General features: G+C 43.2%; 2 protein-coding genes across 2 annotated transcripts; one reads left to right on the top strand and one right to left on the bottom strand.

Moving 5' to 3' along the window:
* Positions 1-1,008: 1,008 nt before the first annotated feature.
* LOC139211864 (C-1-tetrahydrofolate synthase, cytoplasmic-like) lies at positions 1,009-12,917 on the bottom strand. Its single transcript, XM_070842284.1, has 28 exons — positions 12,704-12,917; positions 10,402-10,486; positions 10,028-10,087; positions 9,882-9,935; positions 9,533-9,669; positions 9,311-9,411; positions 9,061-9,197; positions 8,501-8,612; positions 8,286-8,413; positions 7,971-8,068; positions 7,571-7,744; positions 6,752-6,888; positions 6,587-6,633; positions 6,385-6,492; positions 6,223-6,297; positions 6,028-6,130; positions 5,829-5,905; positions 5,335-5,475; positions 5,175-5,243; positions 4,763-4,874; positions 4,465-4,604; positions 4,072-4,113; positions 3,692-3,792; positions 3,310-3,487; positions 2,976-3,083; positions 2,694-2,846; positions 1,739-1,851; positions 1,009-1,623 (listed from the first exon to the last, which is right to left on the bottom strand). The coding sequence occupies exons 1-27, from the start codon at positions 12,739-12,741 to the stop codon at positions 1,762-1,764; spliced, it is 2,805 nt and encodes a 934-aa protein (XP_070698385.1). The 5' UTR covers positions 12,742-12,917; the 3' UTR covers positions 1,009-1,623; positions 1,739-1,761.
* Positions 12,918-13,208: 291 nt separating this feature from the next.
* On the top strand, positions 13,209-16,339 carry dorip1 (dopamine receptor interacting protein 1). The gene is made up of 5 exons (XM_070842619.1): positions 13,209-13,458; positions 13,714-14,238; positions 14,534-14,623; positions 14,728-14,862; positions 15,257-16,339. Exons 1-5 carry the CDS (start codon positions 13,373-13,375, stop codon positions 15,438-15,440), a joined length of 1,020 nt encoding a protein of 339 aa, XP_070698720.1. The 5' UTR covers positions 13,209-13,372; the 3' UTR covers positions 15,441-16,339.
* The last annotated feature ends 655 nt before the right edge of the window (positions 16,340-16,994 follow it).

Raw genomic sequence — 16,994 nt, 5'->3', positions numbered from 1 at the left:
ATTCCACTGCATAACGCCGTGTGTGTCCAACCTTTGAATCGACAGATCTCCAACAGCAGCGGGGGACACTGGTTACCATAGTGATGCAATGACTGACAGGCTGCAAGATGCCAACAGCTGCCGTGCCAGTGAACAGCCACAGCAACATCAAGACAGCCACTGGAAAAAAATATATAATCAACCAAATAATATGAAAGCATTTCCTGATTAATTTGTGACTTGTGAGGTCAGGATGCCTTATTGTGAAGAATGGAAGACAAGTTCCCAGCATGCAATCATGCCACACTCACCTTTCTGTTGAATTCATTTCTACTGAATGGGATCATCAGCCGTCATCGCTCACCGTCAGGACATCCAGAGATGCACAAAAACTATTATGACTTCTTATGAAATCTACTAAATTTTCTACTACTTATTACTTTACACTCAAACATTTATTTGTCACATACTTAATATGTTTTTGCAGTAAAATGTGGGGGTGGCATTCAGCGGTTGTCAACCTGGGGTCCAGGGACTCCCAGGGGTCCTTGAGGGGGGTCCCCAAGACAAGTGGGGAAGGTTATAATTTCACTATTATTTGATTGACTAGAAATTAGCCCAATGACAGAATGTATGGGAATTTGTTCATAGGTGTCACGCTGACAATCTGTAGTATAGACAAGTCTGGAATAACTACATCTTACCAGATGGGGCTCCCTGAAACTACATCTTATGATATGTTGATCCAGAGCCTGATTTTTTTTTTTATTAATTAGGGAGTCCTTGACACCCCTCTAGTTGAAGTCGAAGGTGTCGAAGAAGAAGAAGAATTAGTAAGAAATTAAGCACAGAGAAAAAGAGAAATAAACTATAACAACAACTAGTTAAGTATTAAAATGTTCAGGTGAATATTTTTAACAGAAAACTTGCAGGAATAATTAAACTAAATATCAGCTGCAGAGAAAGGCTTGAGAACAGATTTGATAAAAAGAGTAAAAAATAGCAAAAGGGTTGATATGTCACTTTCCATCAAGGACACTTTATTTGATATTTTCTGGCTGAAAAGTGGAGACTGTTGATTTTCAACATTATGTCAGTTTTACAGTAGTGTTGGACAAATATTCAATTTGAATACAGGACGGGAAAAAGAGGAAATGTGGGGCTCAAAAACATTTAGAAAAACAAACATTATTTTTATGTAAAGACGTTTTTAACAATAAATTGATCCCAAAAGCACAAACAGATCAGTGGATTTTTTTAAGACAATGGCTTGCAGTAGAAGCTCCTCACCAAATATACACACATAGTTAATGCAAGACTCCAGATCTGCCACTTAACAGTCTCTCTTCTTGTCACTGGGGGTTCTGGGATGTGAAAATACAAGAAGGGCACATTTATGTGCAGCGAGTAATGTAACTGTAACCGTTGGCAATAGGACATTTCCCATTTGTGAAAATCACAGACTGGCAATTTCAGGGGGACACACTGTTATGTGGTTAATTGAGTTTCTAGATTTACCCATCAGCAGCAAATCAGTTATTTACAGATGTCAGTGTCTTAGTGAAAAACAACAAATGGCACCAGCAGACAAGCTTGAGTCACTTCCAGTTATAAGTCCATCACATCTCATTAAGGCTCAGCAGTCTAAAGAGTAGGGAAAAAAACAAACAAACAAGGGCACGATATTAAGAGTTATCATCCGTCTTTGTCAGCCCCAGAATGAGATTAGTATCTGTGTTTTCTTAACTACCCTCCTTACCATCGAGAGTGCAGAGGGCTGCTTCAGAAGAGCCCGTTGACCTGCTCAGTCTCAGGGTCCAGGTCAATGTCATAGAAACATGGCCTGGTGGGCAGACCGGGGATTGTGGGCATCTGGGAGGAACAGCGAGAGAAAGCAAACAACATCTGTACAGACACTTGATGAATTTTCAGGAAGTGACACAAAGACTCTTTTCATTATAATTCAAAGTGCTTAATAAGCTGGCTTTTGTACAGCAATGTTAGAATTGCCATATTGAGTTGTCAGTGGACAGACAATTCATCAGCAATGACTTATTGACCGTTTTGGTTAATTATCATGTAAAAAAAGTAAAATATTTATAATATAATAATAATAATAATAATAATAATATTATATTTATTAGCCTTTCAAATGTGAGAGTTTGCTGTTGTACTTTCATTTAAGACTTTGGGTCTTTTGAAGACGTCTTCTTCGGGTCCAGGAAACATGACAACATGAGAAACATTGAGCTGTTTTTTTATACTTTATATATTAAATAATTCATGGATAATATGGAAACTAATAATTGCATGAAAACTAATGAACTGAGGATAATTAGTTGCATCCCTGGTCAGGATACCTGGCTTCACAGCAGCAGGTGAATCTTCAGCAAACACAGCTGATGGAAAAACACGTTTTATTTCATTCCAGAGTGTATGCGGCATAGCATCATAACTACCGTTTCACTGCCAGACAACCAACCATGTGTTTGTTTTTGAATAGTGAGATGAAGACAGTTACTAGTCATGCTTTGTGTTTATTATTATTAGATACTTTTCTGCAGGCGAAACAAAAGAAACACAAAGAAAATCACATTCAGCACATTGTGATGCGGTTTGAGAAGTGAAGAGTTGCACCCTAATGTTTGCCAGATGCGAATGTGCTGCAAAACTGTGGAAAGGACAGGCATTGTTCGCCTTAACAGAGAGCTTACCGTGCCGACCAGCGGGAACAGAAAGCCAGCGCCCACACTGGCCCGGATGTCTCTGATTGGCAGGATGAACCCTGTGGGAACACCCTTCTTGTCTGCCTCGTGAGAGAGCGACAGGTGGGTCTTGGCCATGCACATTGGCAGATTACCAAAACCCTGAGGGCAGGAGCAGAGATAAAAGACATTTTATGAGCATTCTCCATTTAATTATGGCGGCAGCAGCAACCAACAGAAAGGCCCAACAAGGTAGATGAAAGAAACTAATCGGCTAGAAGGGATGCTAACCTGTTTGGTGTAGAGCTCCACCTTGTGTTGAGCCTCTGGGAGAAGCTCTATGTCATCCGCTCCATAAATCTTCTGGGCGATTATTCGGATTTTGTCAGCAATAGGGACCTAGAGAGGAATTACAAGTACACACACTGCCATCAGCGTTGTCTTCAAGTTGATATTTCAGCCCACCGGACAAAATAAGCACATTTTCAGTGCCGATTATGTTTTGGGCCAAAACACGAGGATTTTTCTTATTATCTGTCATAAATTTTCACATGCTTAGCCTTTTGAAATTCCTTGCGAATTGCACTGAAAAAACAAACAAAAAAAAAAGCACGATGGCCCATACCTCCAAATCATAGAGGAACTTGAAGTTGCTGGGGGCCTCGGAGGCCCTCTGGACGGCCTGGCCCAGGGCCACGGCACCGGCTCCACCGTCAGCCCAATGGGAGCAGCGCACAGCGTCGAAGGCTCCGGCAGCTTTGGCCATGCGGCAGACCAAATCCAGCTCAGCCTCAGTGTCTGTCCTGCAGGTTGGGTCGGAGCAACAAAAGGCAGATATTTGACACACTGCTTTGGGTCACTATACTTTATAACATTTAATCTCTTTACTGACACAATAGCTTTGTACCTCAAGCAAAGTTAATGCTGAAAATATGAATTGGTGCTGTTTTAGGTAAAATAAAAAACATTTGAGTCCTTTTTCTGCCCCGTCGTCATCCATCACTTACTTGAAACCATTGACAGCCACCACCACTGGGACGCCGAAGTGCTGTGCGTTCTCGATCTGCTTCCTCATGTTGCTGCAGCCGTTCTCCAGCAGCTCAAGGTTCTACATTCAGGTACAAAAAAAAAAAAACAACTCACTCTTACATCAGCTTATGAGAGGGTGGTTAAGGCAGCAATGTTTCTAAAGATGTTTATTGTATGCTTTAACATAAAAATCTATATTTGAGGTGCGGTGATGCACACTTGACATGTGTTTGACCGAGTGTGCACTCGTCTCAGGCTCTTCGCACAGACTAAAAAATATGCAGTGTGTTATTTACTCAACGTTCATCCACAGCTCATCAACGCCAAGCTTTCATTTAAAGGGCCTATTATGTTTTACCTCCTCAATGTACTCCTTGGGCAGTGGCATCCCAGCAGTGACCTGAACAAAGAACATGTAAAATGATTTAGTGAATATTAATAATTAATCCAACAACAATTGTGTGAATGAAGATGTGAGAATATGAACGATGAATATGAATGTTATTGCTTCAACGTCCACACAGCAGGAAATGTAATTACTCCAAGCAGTGAGCTGTTGTTCCCTGACAGAGGGTCAGACATCCTTATGTGCAGAGGACATATCAATTGTGATTGGGTGGATGCTGATGTTGTTCACAGTAGCGAAAAGCAAACATCATGCAAAACTTTTTTTTTTTTTTTTTTTGTAAATAAAATCATTGAAGTAATTATGATGTTAATCGGCTGTCAAGGAAAACTCAAGCAAACTCACAGTTGGTCCTCCTCCGTGCATCTTCAGGGCTCGGACAGTGGCTACCAGCACCACCACGTGAGGCCTCAGGCCCGAGTAGCGGCACTTAATGTTGAAGAACTTCTCCATGCCTATGTCAGCACCGAAGCCGGCCTCGGTCACTGTTGGGCGCCATTGAGAGGGGTTGTGAGACAAAGAGAGCAGTAGTAGAATCACCATAGTAAGCAAAACTAGATCAGATGTAAAAAAAAAAATTTTTTTAAAAACTAACTATGGATGAAAACATGCTGCAACAGGGACGTTTCTCTGCTCCACTTACCTACAAAGCCCTCGGGTCCAACCAGCTTCAAAGCTATTTTATCAGCCAGGATGGAGGAGTTGCCATGGGCGATGTTAGCAAACGGGCCGGCATGGACGAACACAGGGTTTCCCTGTGGGGTCAGACGACTCACATGTGACATAAAACCCATACTTCAATCTTAACCTACATGTGTATTCTCTGACATGCATGTAGGATCACAAAAGATTTAGCAAACTATAAACAACAAACAAGCAGAACAATATCCATCTAAGGACTGAACCTTAAAATCCTGTTAAAGTTTTTAGTCTAAAACTGTAAACAAACGCGTTCCTAACCTGGTTAAAGATCTAATTACTCTCATGCTGTACGTTTTTGGTTTGCAGAGTTGCTTGCGGTGGAACTGCATAAGCTAGCACGTGTGTTTACGCACCTCCAAGGTCTGCATCAGGTTTGGCTTGATGGCATCTTTCATTAGCACAGCTAGAGCACCACTCACACCCTACAGAGAAAACAAGATAATTATAGGAGCCTTGTTGTCGCAGCACTTTGTATGGGAGGTCCCATCATGCTGAAGACTTCAGACCACTGACCAGGTCCTCGGTGGTGATGGGCTGTCCGCTGCGACTGGTGGCCACGACCATCTTGGCCAGACGTTGACGCATGTCCTCCAGGCTGCTGGTGAGGGCAAGCACCGCCATGATTTCACTGGCCACCGTGATGTCAAACTGGGCCTGAAGGACAGAGGGAAGGGGGGGGGGTGCCCTCATCATCAACAACAATGCAGCGAAACTGGGCTCAGAGAGGTGCACTCCGTACACAAGCAGATGAGACTAGAGCACAGAAATTCTCTTAAACTTAAAGATTTAAAAAGAAACACTGGTGGTGCTTAAACATGGCTGTTCTATTATAGTTACAGACTAAAACTTTTTTTACTGTCAACTTCCTGAAACTGTCTTTTGTTGAATTGTGATGATACAACTTTGATACAACCACCGGATGAACTCAAAGCCAATTTCCTAATATTGCACATACTGTCGTGGCTTTTTCTGTACATGAAGCAGCTTTGTGGTTCTTATGCCTTTACCTCTCTCGTGTATCCCTTTTCAGTCGGTGACTGGCCGATCGTGATCTTCCTCAGGAATCGATCATTGGTATCCAACACTAAGTGGAGAAATTCAGGGCCTGATCAATATACTCACAAGAACTTACACTCATAAAGTAGATTGAATGAGAGAGACAAGATGAGAGTCATGAGGACAGAGAGACTGTTCAGGTGTCCGTACCTCTCTGCCAGGTGACAGCGCTTGGCTCTATGTCCAGGCGGGCAAAGCGGGTGATCTCTTCTTCAGTCAGAGCAGAGGGATCCGTCTTTTCTATGCCCAGTTTCTAAACAAATACAGGAAAACTTCATGTCAAATGCACGTCATACTCTGGGGACTGCAGGTCAAGTCACAACCTGCGAGTCAGAGATCACCTACTGTCAGTCTGTTGATCTGGATGGGGGAGAACTTCCTCTGACCCCCACTGAGTGGCACCAAGCGGTTAAACAGAGCCTAAGGATGTATGCAGAGCGAAATTAACAATCCAGAAATGAACTTTTTTTTTTATACAGTATAGCACTGACAGAATGGAGCACTCACCTTGTCAGATTGCGTAGACTCGTGGAACATGCGAGCGTCGACGGCAGCAGCCACCAAGTTGTTGGCAGCCGTGATGGCGTGAATGTCACCAGTGAGATGGAGGTTGAACTAAAACGAACAGACTCATTAATTTGATGCAATTTTGCATTCGTGTTTTTATACAAGCAGCATGGTTTCCTAACTAGAAACAGCAGTGTAGTACCTCCTCCATTGGAATGACTTGAGAATATCCGCCTCCTGCAGCACCACCTGTAGACGGAAGACAGAACTACAGATACGTATGCCAGCACCAGACTTAAAAATGTACATTTCAACAGCTTGAAGCCTGTGCAACCTCTCACTGAGCGAACGTTACTCCAAAGCTCACCTTTAATGCCAAAGGTGGGTCCCTGAGAAGGCTGCCGGACACAGGCAAACACATTGAGCTTCATGTGGGCTCCCAGGGCCTGGACCAGGCCGATGGTGGTGGTGCTCTTCCCCTCACCCAGAGGGGTGGGTGTAATGCTGCAGACAGAAAATCTTCGTCAGCATGTAACATTCTCATCAGCAGGGCCAGAAAGTACCAAGCATAAAATCCCTACAAATTTTATCTTGGCATGGCATACTGTCAAGTATTTACAACACTGAAAAGCAAGCATGAAATAAAAAAAATATCAAATTCTTTTCATAGGATTGGGGCGGGATTTAGCGAATAAATCTCTCACAGCAAGAAGGTTCCAGGTTTGAATCCACTGGCCGACAGGTTTATGGTTTGAAACTGTGAGCAATTTTCCACATTTAATCAATCAATCAATCAATCTTTATTTATATAGCACCAATTCATAACAGCGTTATCTCAAGGCGCTTTACATGAAGAGCAGGTCTAGACCAAACTCTTCTACTACATGACTTACAACAGGATTCTTTTGAAAGATAATATATAGTGCTATTGGATTATTGCCCAGCATTTGTCAATGACTTAGCAATAAACCAGCAAAAACTGGAGAATTCTAGAAAAAGAAAAACAGAGAAATGTACATTTTAAATAATAGTAAATTGACATACTTCTGTGTTTTGTGTAATAATATTACTCTTAATGGCCAGTTTCTGTAACTTAAATATACAAGTTAGTTTGTACATAATGATATACTGAGGAATTAACACATTTTCCCCCAGACAGAAATCCTTAAAAGTGCTGACAGCATACCCAGTGACCACCACATATTTGCCATCTGGCTGGGCCTGAAGACGCTTGATTATATTGAGCTGGACCTTGGCCTTAGTCTTGCCATAGAGCTCCACCTCATCAGAGAGCAGGCCCACCTCTCTTGCTAGATGGTCGATGGGTTTGGGCACACAGGAGCGAGAAATCACAATGTCACTGTTGGGAGTTATAAAGATAAAACACACACAAAAAAAAAAGTCACTTCTTCATGTGAGCATAAGGAGGAAAACAGCGAGGACTGAAAGACAAAGAGCACGTTCACAGAGCTCTAACGTGAGGCAACAAATTAAACCAGCTCGTCTTGTATGTGGATGATTGAATTGAACAAAACCTTCAGTGACAAATTAGCAGAGCACGTGACTAAATGAAGGCGTAGACGGACCTCGGCACAGGCCTCTGGAGGTTGAGTTTGGTGTACGAAATGTTCCATTTCCCTGGTTGATGGCTGTCCAGGAAACGCTTGGCACTCAGCACGGTGTTCTACACACACACACACACACACACAATGACATTCAGTCAGTCATTCTAGCAAGATCACAAAGAAATAATTAATCAAAATTCCTCCTCTGGACTAGTCAGTGTAGTTATTTTTGATAGCTACGTCGATATATACAACAAACACCTGAGTCTTTCAGACAAGCTCGGATAATGCCAACATAGAGTTTGGTTCAGGATTCATTCTCCAGATGGACCTTACCGCCATCAGCATGGCCACAGTCATAGGTCCCACCCCACCGGGCACGGGGGTGATGAAGCCGGCCTGCTCCTGGGCTGAGGCGTAGTGGACATCACCCACCACCCGCTTCCCACTCGGTCTGGTCTCATCTGCAGGACACCAAGAGAAACTCTGAGGTGAACACCACAACAATCACCTCTCGCCTCTGCTGATCCACTGCTAAAGTAGAGTCCAACCTGGAATGTGGTTGATGCCGCAGTCGATGACCACTGCTCCCTTTTTGATCCACTCTCCTTTCACCATCTCTGCTTTCCCAATGCCGACAACCAGGATGTCTGCTTTGCCCACCTGGACAAGCACAGGACATTAGTGAATAAAAGAACAGCATAAATAACAATGACGCTGGGCTTGGTCAAACTATTTCATCTATTGATTGCTGTCGGGCTGTAAGGAGAATTTCAACCAATATCACAAAAAAAGCGCTTCTAAAATAAGTTGCAGATCCTGCCTTTAATAGAAATGTTCAAAAATCTGGCAAGAAATGATGATGATGTCATTCTTTATGCCACTCGATGGCAGCAGGGATGTACAATTCCCAGTATGTCATCACCAACCAATAGAAATGCAGGAAAGCAGCTTGTGTCACTGTTGAGACATTTAAAATCAATACATACACGACAGCTAAAGTCCACCCACAAGACGCTCTGCTTGGATCGGAGCAGGGACACATAATGTCCCACAGGATTATGAGCCTGACACTGTACTGCTGGGTTGGGTGGAGGGGTCACTGACGTACCTCTCCAGCAAGATCAGCGGTTTTAGAGTGGCAGGTGGTGACGGTGGCGTGGTTCCACAGCAGCAGGTCATGCATCGGCGCGCCTACAATCTTGCTCCGACCAATCACCACCGCTCTCTTCCCTGCCACAGACACACCTGTAGAGACGCAGGCCGATTAACTTTGGCCTCGCTTCATTTTTTGTCACGCATTTTTCACAGCACAGATGTTTTCTACCTAGCAACATTAGGGCGTTAATCGCTGCATTTACCGGTTTGTCGGATCAACTCCAAGCAGCCATTTGGTGTGCAGGGGATGAAGCAGTCGCCCAGGTCCCCACGAGACAGCTTCCCTGCATTTATACTGGTCAGTCTGTAAATGGACACAAAGAACATCGCAAATTAAAGAGAATCCAGGAGGGATTTTTTTTTCTTTTAATCAGATTCTAAGGACACAAAGACGCTCTTCAAGCCTTAAAAATGTCTGTGCCTACCCGTCTACATCCTTCTCTGGGGCCACGGCGTTGGTGACCTTCTCTGTGTCGATCTTGTGGATTGAGTCTAAGGGCAGCTGCACAATGAGGCCGTGGACAGATGAGTTCTCATTCACCTCTGTGATGCTGTGAAGAACCTACAGACAGACAGACAGACAGACAGACAGACAACCTTTACACTCTCAGACACTTTTTTGTTACGGCACCAGGAGCCAAAAATTTTACTCCTGTCTACTCCTGTCAGCTATGATAAGTTTTAAAAACGCTGACAGTAAAATTTAAAGATTCGGGAGCTTTACTGAACACTACAACAAAATCAAGGGCATAAGTATTTCAAATTCATTCTCACCTCCTCCTCTGTTGCAGTCTTGGGAAGTCTCGTGTGTGTGGCATTTATTCCAATCTGTGCACGGAGAAAAAGAGTTTAAGCTGGAAGTTAGGCCTGATTGCAAACAGTCTGCATTCTGTATGTACTGCAAGAGGATATCGTCCAACCTCTGCTGCCGCCTTCAACTTCATGCTGATGTACAGATTTGAATCATCGCGGTCTCCAACCTGCAGAGACACATAGCATCACCTTGCCTGCCTGCATGGAGGAATACGCCTTACTACCATAAAGATAAACACGTGGAGGACAAAGCAACTGCATAAAGGTCTTCATCTACTGTACAGAGAGGGATTTTAGTGGAACACATGTGTATCACACTCTGTATCCATGCAGTGGCACACAACGGCACACACACACGTCCCAGATCCTTACCTGCCGACAGTCTCCAGGGGAAGGGCATGAGGAAGCACATGGCAAAATTAGCTAGCATCCAAAAGTGTGCTTTTACCCCAACACATGCCCATTCCCATCTTACACTTACCTGTAAAACCACTAGGCCGGGTCTGAAGTTTGGGTCCTTCAGCTTCATCTGCTCTACATCCTTCTTCAGACGCTCCCTCACCTGCCTGAGAACACCAGAGGACAGAATGAAACCCAACTGGATTTGTAATCTCTATGCAGTGGCAGGTGTACCATTATAAAGGAAAGGGGATGGGACCATATGGCACACCAGCCGTGGGCATTACCCATCCCCTTCTTTTGCAATGGTCATAGATTTCGTGCCCAAAGACACGCCATCTGGCTATCTGATGGTGAAATTGGTAATCGTTTTCCAATCCCCATACTGCACAGGCAAAGCCAGGGCATCAGAGAGCCTGTTTGGGAGAACGTGAATGTGATCTTTGGTTCTTGTCTTTGCTTTATCTTTAATCAGTTAATGGTTTTCATTATGGCAGTTACAGCTTAACTCTTAAAACACATTATTATGATTAGGCAAAGTCGACTCAACCAATCAAAAGAAAAAGACAATGTGAGTGACACAAAGTCACTGGACGTTAACTAAAACTAAAATCCAACTAAAATCTGTTCAGAATAACCCAAACAAAGCTAAACCCTAACTCCATTTCTTCTGTATTCTAATCACACAGTCAATCACACAACTAATCAGCGTTATTGATTTCTCCCACTGCGGATGACAAAAAGAACAGAGTTATTCAAAAGTTATCCGTCGATCTAAAGATAGTCATGCGATCGCGTTTAAAACACACTTTGTCCATCACATGAACTTCACTGGCAGTGAACACATGATGTGATTACTATTGATTACGGGTGCATGACATAATGGAGTGACACCAGTTTGAACTAACTTTCAAGTAGACTCAGAGTGTTTCTGCACTGGTGCAACATTTATGTTTTATATACTCTCAAAACACATAAACAATATAGAGCAAATAATGTAAAGCCTTTTTTAAACACTTTATTTTTTCTGACCTGCAAGGTGTTGCTTTTTATTTGGAACAGAGAAGCCAAGGCCTGTCATTAAAATATATATATATATATATATATACACACACACACACACACATACACACACACACACACACACTCTTCCCGGACTTCATAAAACCAATCACTATAACATATTGCATCACAACAACGGCAGATAAAACACCATGTTGGGACATCATAACTAGTCACTGATCAACTACGGTCATATTCCTAGAAAAAAGGACACTCATAGAGTACACAGTACTGTTATGTGTTTTGATTTTTGCCCATGCATCAATTATGCTTCTTCAAAGAGGACACTTTTGAGTTAAGAGCTGTGGAAAACTACACTTCCTGAAAGGCAAAAACAATCTTCTGAATAAACCTCTGTCCAGAACTACAAACTCCATACTTGTTCAACACAATCAGTGGTCTGCCAGTGTTAGTCCAGCTTCAGAGATAATGAATGTGAGCCCTCCTACTGAGAGCACGGCAGATCTGTGGAGAGGCTATTTGTGGTGCATAAAATAATCTAACTAATGAGTGCAGTGAGGGACCGTTAACAGGGTGCAGGCTGTCATGTCTTGTGACAAGCACATGCAACTTAATAACCTGCACTTTGTTGCCTCTTCACCAGATATAATTCCCCAAACTTTTTTGCAATTAGCAATGCTTGGATTCATTAAAACTTTGAACAATTAAAAACACAAGGCTGCAGACTGCACATGTGAAATCACAGACGCAAACGCATGAGTGTTACAAACTTTATGAGTGGTGTTTGTCAGCCTCACCACTTGCCAGTGGACCAATAGGACAAAGATCATATCCACCACAGCTTCTTACATAATGCTGCAGGATTTGCAGTCATTCATTCTACAGCTTTCATCGCCCAAATCTCCTGGATTACCATCAAACTATGAACAAGTCCGTGCATTTAGTGTGAACACATTTAGACTAATACATACATACATACATACATACATACATACACACATAATGAACAAATGCCCCATGCAACTTCAGAGAGGCTCCACTGTGATTTCTCTGCTGGTTACTCTCAGTGCACTTAATTCACGTGGACATGATAGTGTACAACCAATTCAAACTAAGTTAGACATAGTTTACTACTGAAAGCACGTACAAGACCAGTTCCCTGAGATATAAAACAGCTGCATGCAAAATGTGGAGAGGCTGCGATCATGTACGGAGGTTTCTTTTGTGAATATCTATCAAGTATCTATTACTGAGGGAGCTAGTTAGCTGCCTTCTTAGCCAGCAGACACATGTTTGTTCAGGCTGGTTACACCAAACGTTACATGGCTACCTGTGCACCCATTAAAAAACATGACACTTACGCTGAAACCGCTTTCCCACTTATGATTTGAGCTGACATCTTTTGGTCCTGAAAGTCCGTGTTTCGAGGTGCTGCTATCTCCTGCACACACTGGCTGAAGAGAAGAGGAGCGTGGCGGGGACCACAGGACTGCCAAAAACTTCAGACTATTCAAACAGCGTCCGGGGTGAAGGTGTTGTGCGCAGATCTCATTCACAAACGCTGCACTGCGGCTGAAAACCAGCGTGCTGACTTTCGAGAATAGCGTTGAACGTAGAGCGGAGGCTCGGCAGTAGGCGTGGTGACGGGAAGGGGCGTGGCTATTGTAAAACTGTCAACTCTGTCAGCCAATCACATGCCTTTTATAACACGTTATTAGAGTCTCAAAGCCAATGGCGTTCCTCGCTCTGCTATACCACCCACGAGGGGCGGGGGAAGGGGCGGGACTTCAGAGGACGTAATTACGTCGAGCGTCAGCAGAGGGCAGCACGATATTTACACACCGCGTAGATTATCCACCAGGAAAACCCACAACAGTGTTTATATGGGCGCAACTTGACGGCTCATCGGGATTGTTTTGGTGCTCGCTAAAGTGTCACCGCTCAGATATTCATTAGAAAGTGCTAGAATTTACTCTACTCGGATATCTGTCTGTAAGTCCGCCGTGAGACATGAAGAAACACGAAGAGCTATGGAGAGTAGATTCTGTGTTTTGAGCGACACCGAAGACCTCCAGACGCTTATTTCAAACACCGGGAACAATCTCCACTTCGAAAGGTAAACTGATGGCAGCTGCTGTTTAGTGAAGCTTGCTTTGGGCTCAGTCTATTCACTGGAGGATAACTGGACGTTACTCGTCATGTCATTGCGTGGCTTGTTTTGATTTTGCAAGCTAACTTGCATGTATTTGCATATCCTGTGGTGGCAGTCTCTCAACATTATACTGTCCGCATCCAGCAGTGCAACAGTCTAAAGCCGACCTCAACAATCTAAACATTTCTGTCTACTCTTTATATGCACATGTCTGTTCAGGTCTAAGACATTGTTTGAAGCGATCCGCGCCTCCATCAACAACAACGATGAAGAAGATCGGTACTTCTGGAGGCCTGTGCTCCCCTGGGGTGGCGTCTTTACCATTAAGGCGGGACGGAAGGCCATATCATGCACCCCTCTGTACGTCAAAATCAACCTAAAAAACACCTGCACCATCGATGGCTTCCTCATGATCCTGTATGTCATTCTGCGGGACAACCAGGGCTTTTCCAGGGAGCTGGCCGTCTTCCTGGGCAAGCAGTTTGTGGAGCATTTCCTCTACCTGATGGACTCCTGTGACTACACCACGGTGAAGATGCTGTGGATCTGGGACAGGATGTCCAAGAGACAGTACCGCTCTGAGATCCACCAGGCAGAGCTGGAGATCGACCTGTTTGGAAATGAGCATGAGAACTTCACGGAGAACCTGGAGGATCTCATGTCCACCATACAGGAGAGTCTGTGCACCAACTGGAGCTGCCCGGCCCGCTTCCAGGAGTACATCAGGACTACAATCAAGATCAGGTACACCGCACACAGGAGGGGTGACGTCTTGATGCTGCTGCAGAGTGAACTTGATGCAGCTTTTCATGCGCCAACAGCTGTCTTTATTTAGGGCTGTTCTGTTGTTAAAAATATCTAATGTTCTTAAGGGCTCTGTCCCAGTAGGAAGCACTTGTCATTATGTTAAATGCTGTGAACGGTTCAGGTCAGCTGGTGCACAGCTCTGGTTTCATTTTCACCACCTGACACACTAAAGTTTAAAAATCTCCACTGAAAAACTTCCATTTCTTATAATTTCACATCCTTCCTCCTCCAGCCCTCCTCATGAGCTGCCCCACAGAGACCCCATTCAGTCGGCGGTGGACGAGTTTTTCTGCCCCAAGCTCCTACTCTGCTCCCAACCGGGGTGAGACACAGGGAGGACGATCATCATCTTCGGTTCAGTCTTATCGCACCTCTTTGACAAATTGATTAGCGTTTTTTTTTTTGGTTTTTCTTTCCTCCAAACAGCTGCAATGGTCTCAGGGAGTTCTCCCAGAGGGTGTTCTGTCATGGACCCCCACCCTTTGTCATTCTCAACATGCAGCAGTGGAAGTCAGAGGAGCTGTCCTACATTCCTTACCATCTCGATCTCTGCGAGCACAGGTACGGAGCGTCCACAGCGTGTTAACCAGACCGGGGTGACTGTGCTGACCTACATTATCATAGCTCTGGTGCATGTCCATATATCCTCATATAAAGAGAATTAAATACAGTTGTAAGCTGTGAAACAGAGGCAAAAATCATAATACATTTTCATTACATAAAAGCATGTAATTCATTTTTCAGTAATATTTCGGGGAAAATGTATTTTCCTTTTATAAGTCTAATAGCATGAGAAATTATTTTTTTTATTTCAGTAACATCTGCCTCTATTTGCCCCAAATAATAAAAGATAAAAATGTTGCTAACCAACACTAACACTTTATTATGCTCTTACTTTTTGGAGTTTCCTGGACAGTATAAAGAAAATGCTATTCCTAATTCTTTTTCTCCACAGGTACTCACTGGAGGGCGCCACACTCTTCAACAAGGAGGAGCATCACTACTCTGCAGCCTTCCAGATCAAGGGCTGCTGGATGCACTATGACGGTCTGAGGAGCGACAATGTGATCCTGTTACACAAGCCGCCAGAGCTCCTGCTGCTGTCCTCTCTGGTCTACATCCGCGCCTCCGACAAGTAAACTCACCGTATCACTAGACGGCTCGCGGATGAGCAGGAGTCACACGCAAGAGCGAGAGCTTTCATCCACCCTTTCTGTGATTATTTTGTCATGATCCCATGAATGACTGTAATCATGTTTCTGTACTTATCATTCAGTTGTTTGTTTTTTTTTCTTTTATTCTTTTCATTCATTCTTGTCAGCTGTTGCTTCCTCTGTTAGCCGTATGAGTGCTGAACGACACATGCTCCGTTTCACCTAAATGCTTGCAGAGAGCTTACTCTGCTAAATGGAAATATTTCTTTTTCGGGCATGCTTGGAATCCAAGAATATAATGGACTATAATAGTTCTGGGCTGATATGCATACGTGACAATATTAGTGAATAATTCCCGTCACGTGTATATACAGCTGCCGGGCGCACAGGGGAGACTGATGTGATTTTAAAAATGCCATGGTTGCATTTCAGCCTTGTCCCAAAATTAAACAGGTGCTTTTTTGTATTTGCTCTGTGATCTCATGAGAAGAAACAATCAGAAAAAGTTGAGGTCCATTTCAGGTTTATGTTGTTTTTTGATAAGATGCTTAAATTGGGGAAACGTATTTAATAGTGAGTGAATGTTAGAATACAGAGATTGAGGGCAGATACTTCATATACTGACTGAATTCAAACATTTTGACACACTACAGGTGCGAACACAGGGAATATGTATATTTACATAAAGTTTTTTAAATAGTTTTTAACCTCACTGGTATCACAGAGTGCCTCTGCTAAGCAAGGTTTGTGAAAAGGATTCTGATGTGTTTTCAATTGCTGTTTTTCTATGCCAAGACTGTCTTTAAAATGCAAATACAAATATTTTGGAGTACACTTGTATTGATTTTTTTGTTGCACCTGTGTGCACCGCATGAACAGGTATAACACAAGCCACATAAAAGCAGACGGTACCTTTTAAGGCAGGCATTTATTTTAAACTGGGTACAACTGCACCACACAAACTGACTAAAATGTATGTAAAATGTCCTCAATTAAAACATGATAAAATGTGAAAAGCTACTGTTTCTACACCTAAGGTTATCTTGTACTTCCAGTATTAATCCACAGGATATAAAATTCAAGATCATCACCTTACTCCAGACACACAACGGGAAATGTAAAAGAAGCAGAGTGGTCATTTGGCTAACATTGACATCAGTTTCAAAGAATTTTTCTTTCAGACACAAACATTTAGAGTGGCAGTCCGTTTCAGACCAGGTGTTAGTCATCCATCTGCTTTCTTTGAACAAGCACTTTGGTGAGAGTGGTGGCAAAAACGTGACATTGGTTAGGCCTTAATAAAAAAATGCGTAAAAACTCAATTTTAACATCCCTTCTTTTTGCAGATTTTCATCAGCGCCTCCTCCAAAATTCATTAAAGTAGTAGTTAGTGTACACCTCAGAAATCATGACATTGTACGTGACATTGTTGCTAGATGACTCATGGCAGCAGCACACAATTACGCCCGCGTGATCTGTGCTGTGGCTCTTAAGTGCCTAACAAACTTTAGTACGACAGACAAAACAATTAGCAAACAA

This window comes from Pempheris klunzingeri, chromosome 13 (genome assembly GCF_042242105.1).
Source record: "Pempheris klunzingeri isolate RE-2024b chromosome 13, fPemKlu1.hap1, whole genome shotgun sequence".
Taxonomy (NCBI): domain Eukaryota; kingdom Metazoa; phylum Chordata; class Actinopteri; order Acropomatiformes; family Pempheridae; genus Pempheris; species Pempheris klunzingeri.
The sequence above is the reverse complement of the archived record's forward strand: the minus strand, read 5'-3'. Positions and strand labels throughout refer to the sequence as shown.

Excerpts from the sequence above, each read along its gene's own strand:
- LOC139211864 (XM_070842284.1), bottom strand. The coding sequence starts at position 12,741 with ATGTCAGCTCAAATCATAAGTGGGAAAGCGGTTTCAGC. Across the intron at positions 5,244-5,334 it reads CCATCACCACCGAGGACCTG|GGTGTGAGTGGTGCTCTAGC; the intron begins GTCAGTGGTCTG and ends TTTTCTCTGTAG. Across the intron at positions 4,875-5,174 it reads ACCTGATGCAGACCTTGGAG|GGAAACCCTGTGTTCGTCCA; the intron begins GTGCGTAAACAC and ends CTGACCCCACAG.
- dorip1 (XM_070842619.1), top strand. The coding sequence starts at position 13,373 with ATGGAGAGTAGATTCTGTGTTTTGAGCGACACCGAAGACCTCCAGACG. Across the intron at positions 13,459-13,713 it reads AACAATCTCCACTTCGAAAG|GTCTAAGACATTGTTTGAAG; the intron begins GTAAACTGATGG and ends ATGTCTGTTCAG. Across the intron at positions 14,624-14,727 it reads CTACTCTGCTCCCAACCGGG|CTGCAATGGTCTCAGGGAGT; the intron begins GTGAGACACAGG and ends TCCTCCAAACAG.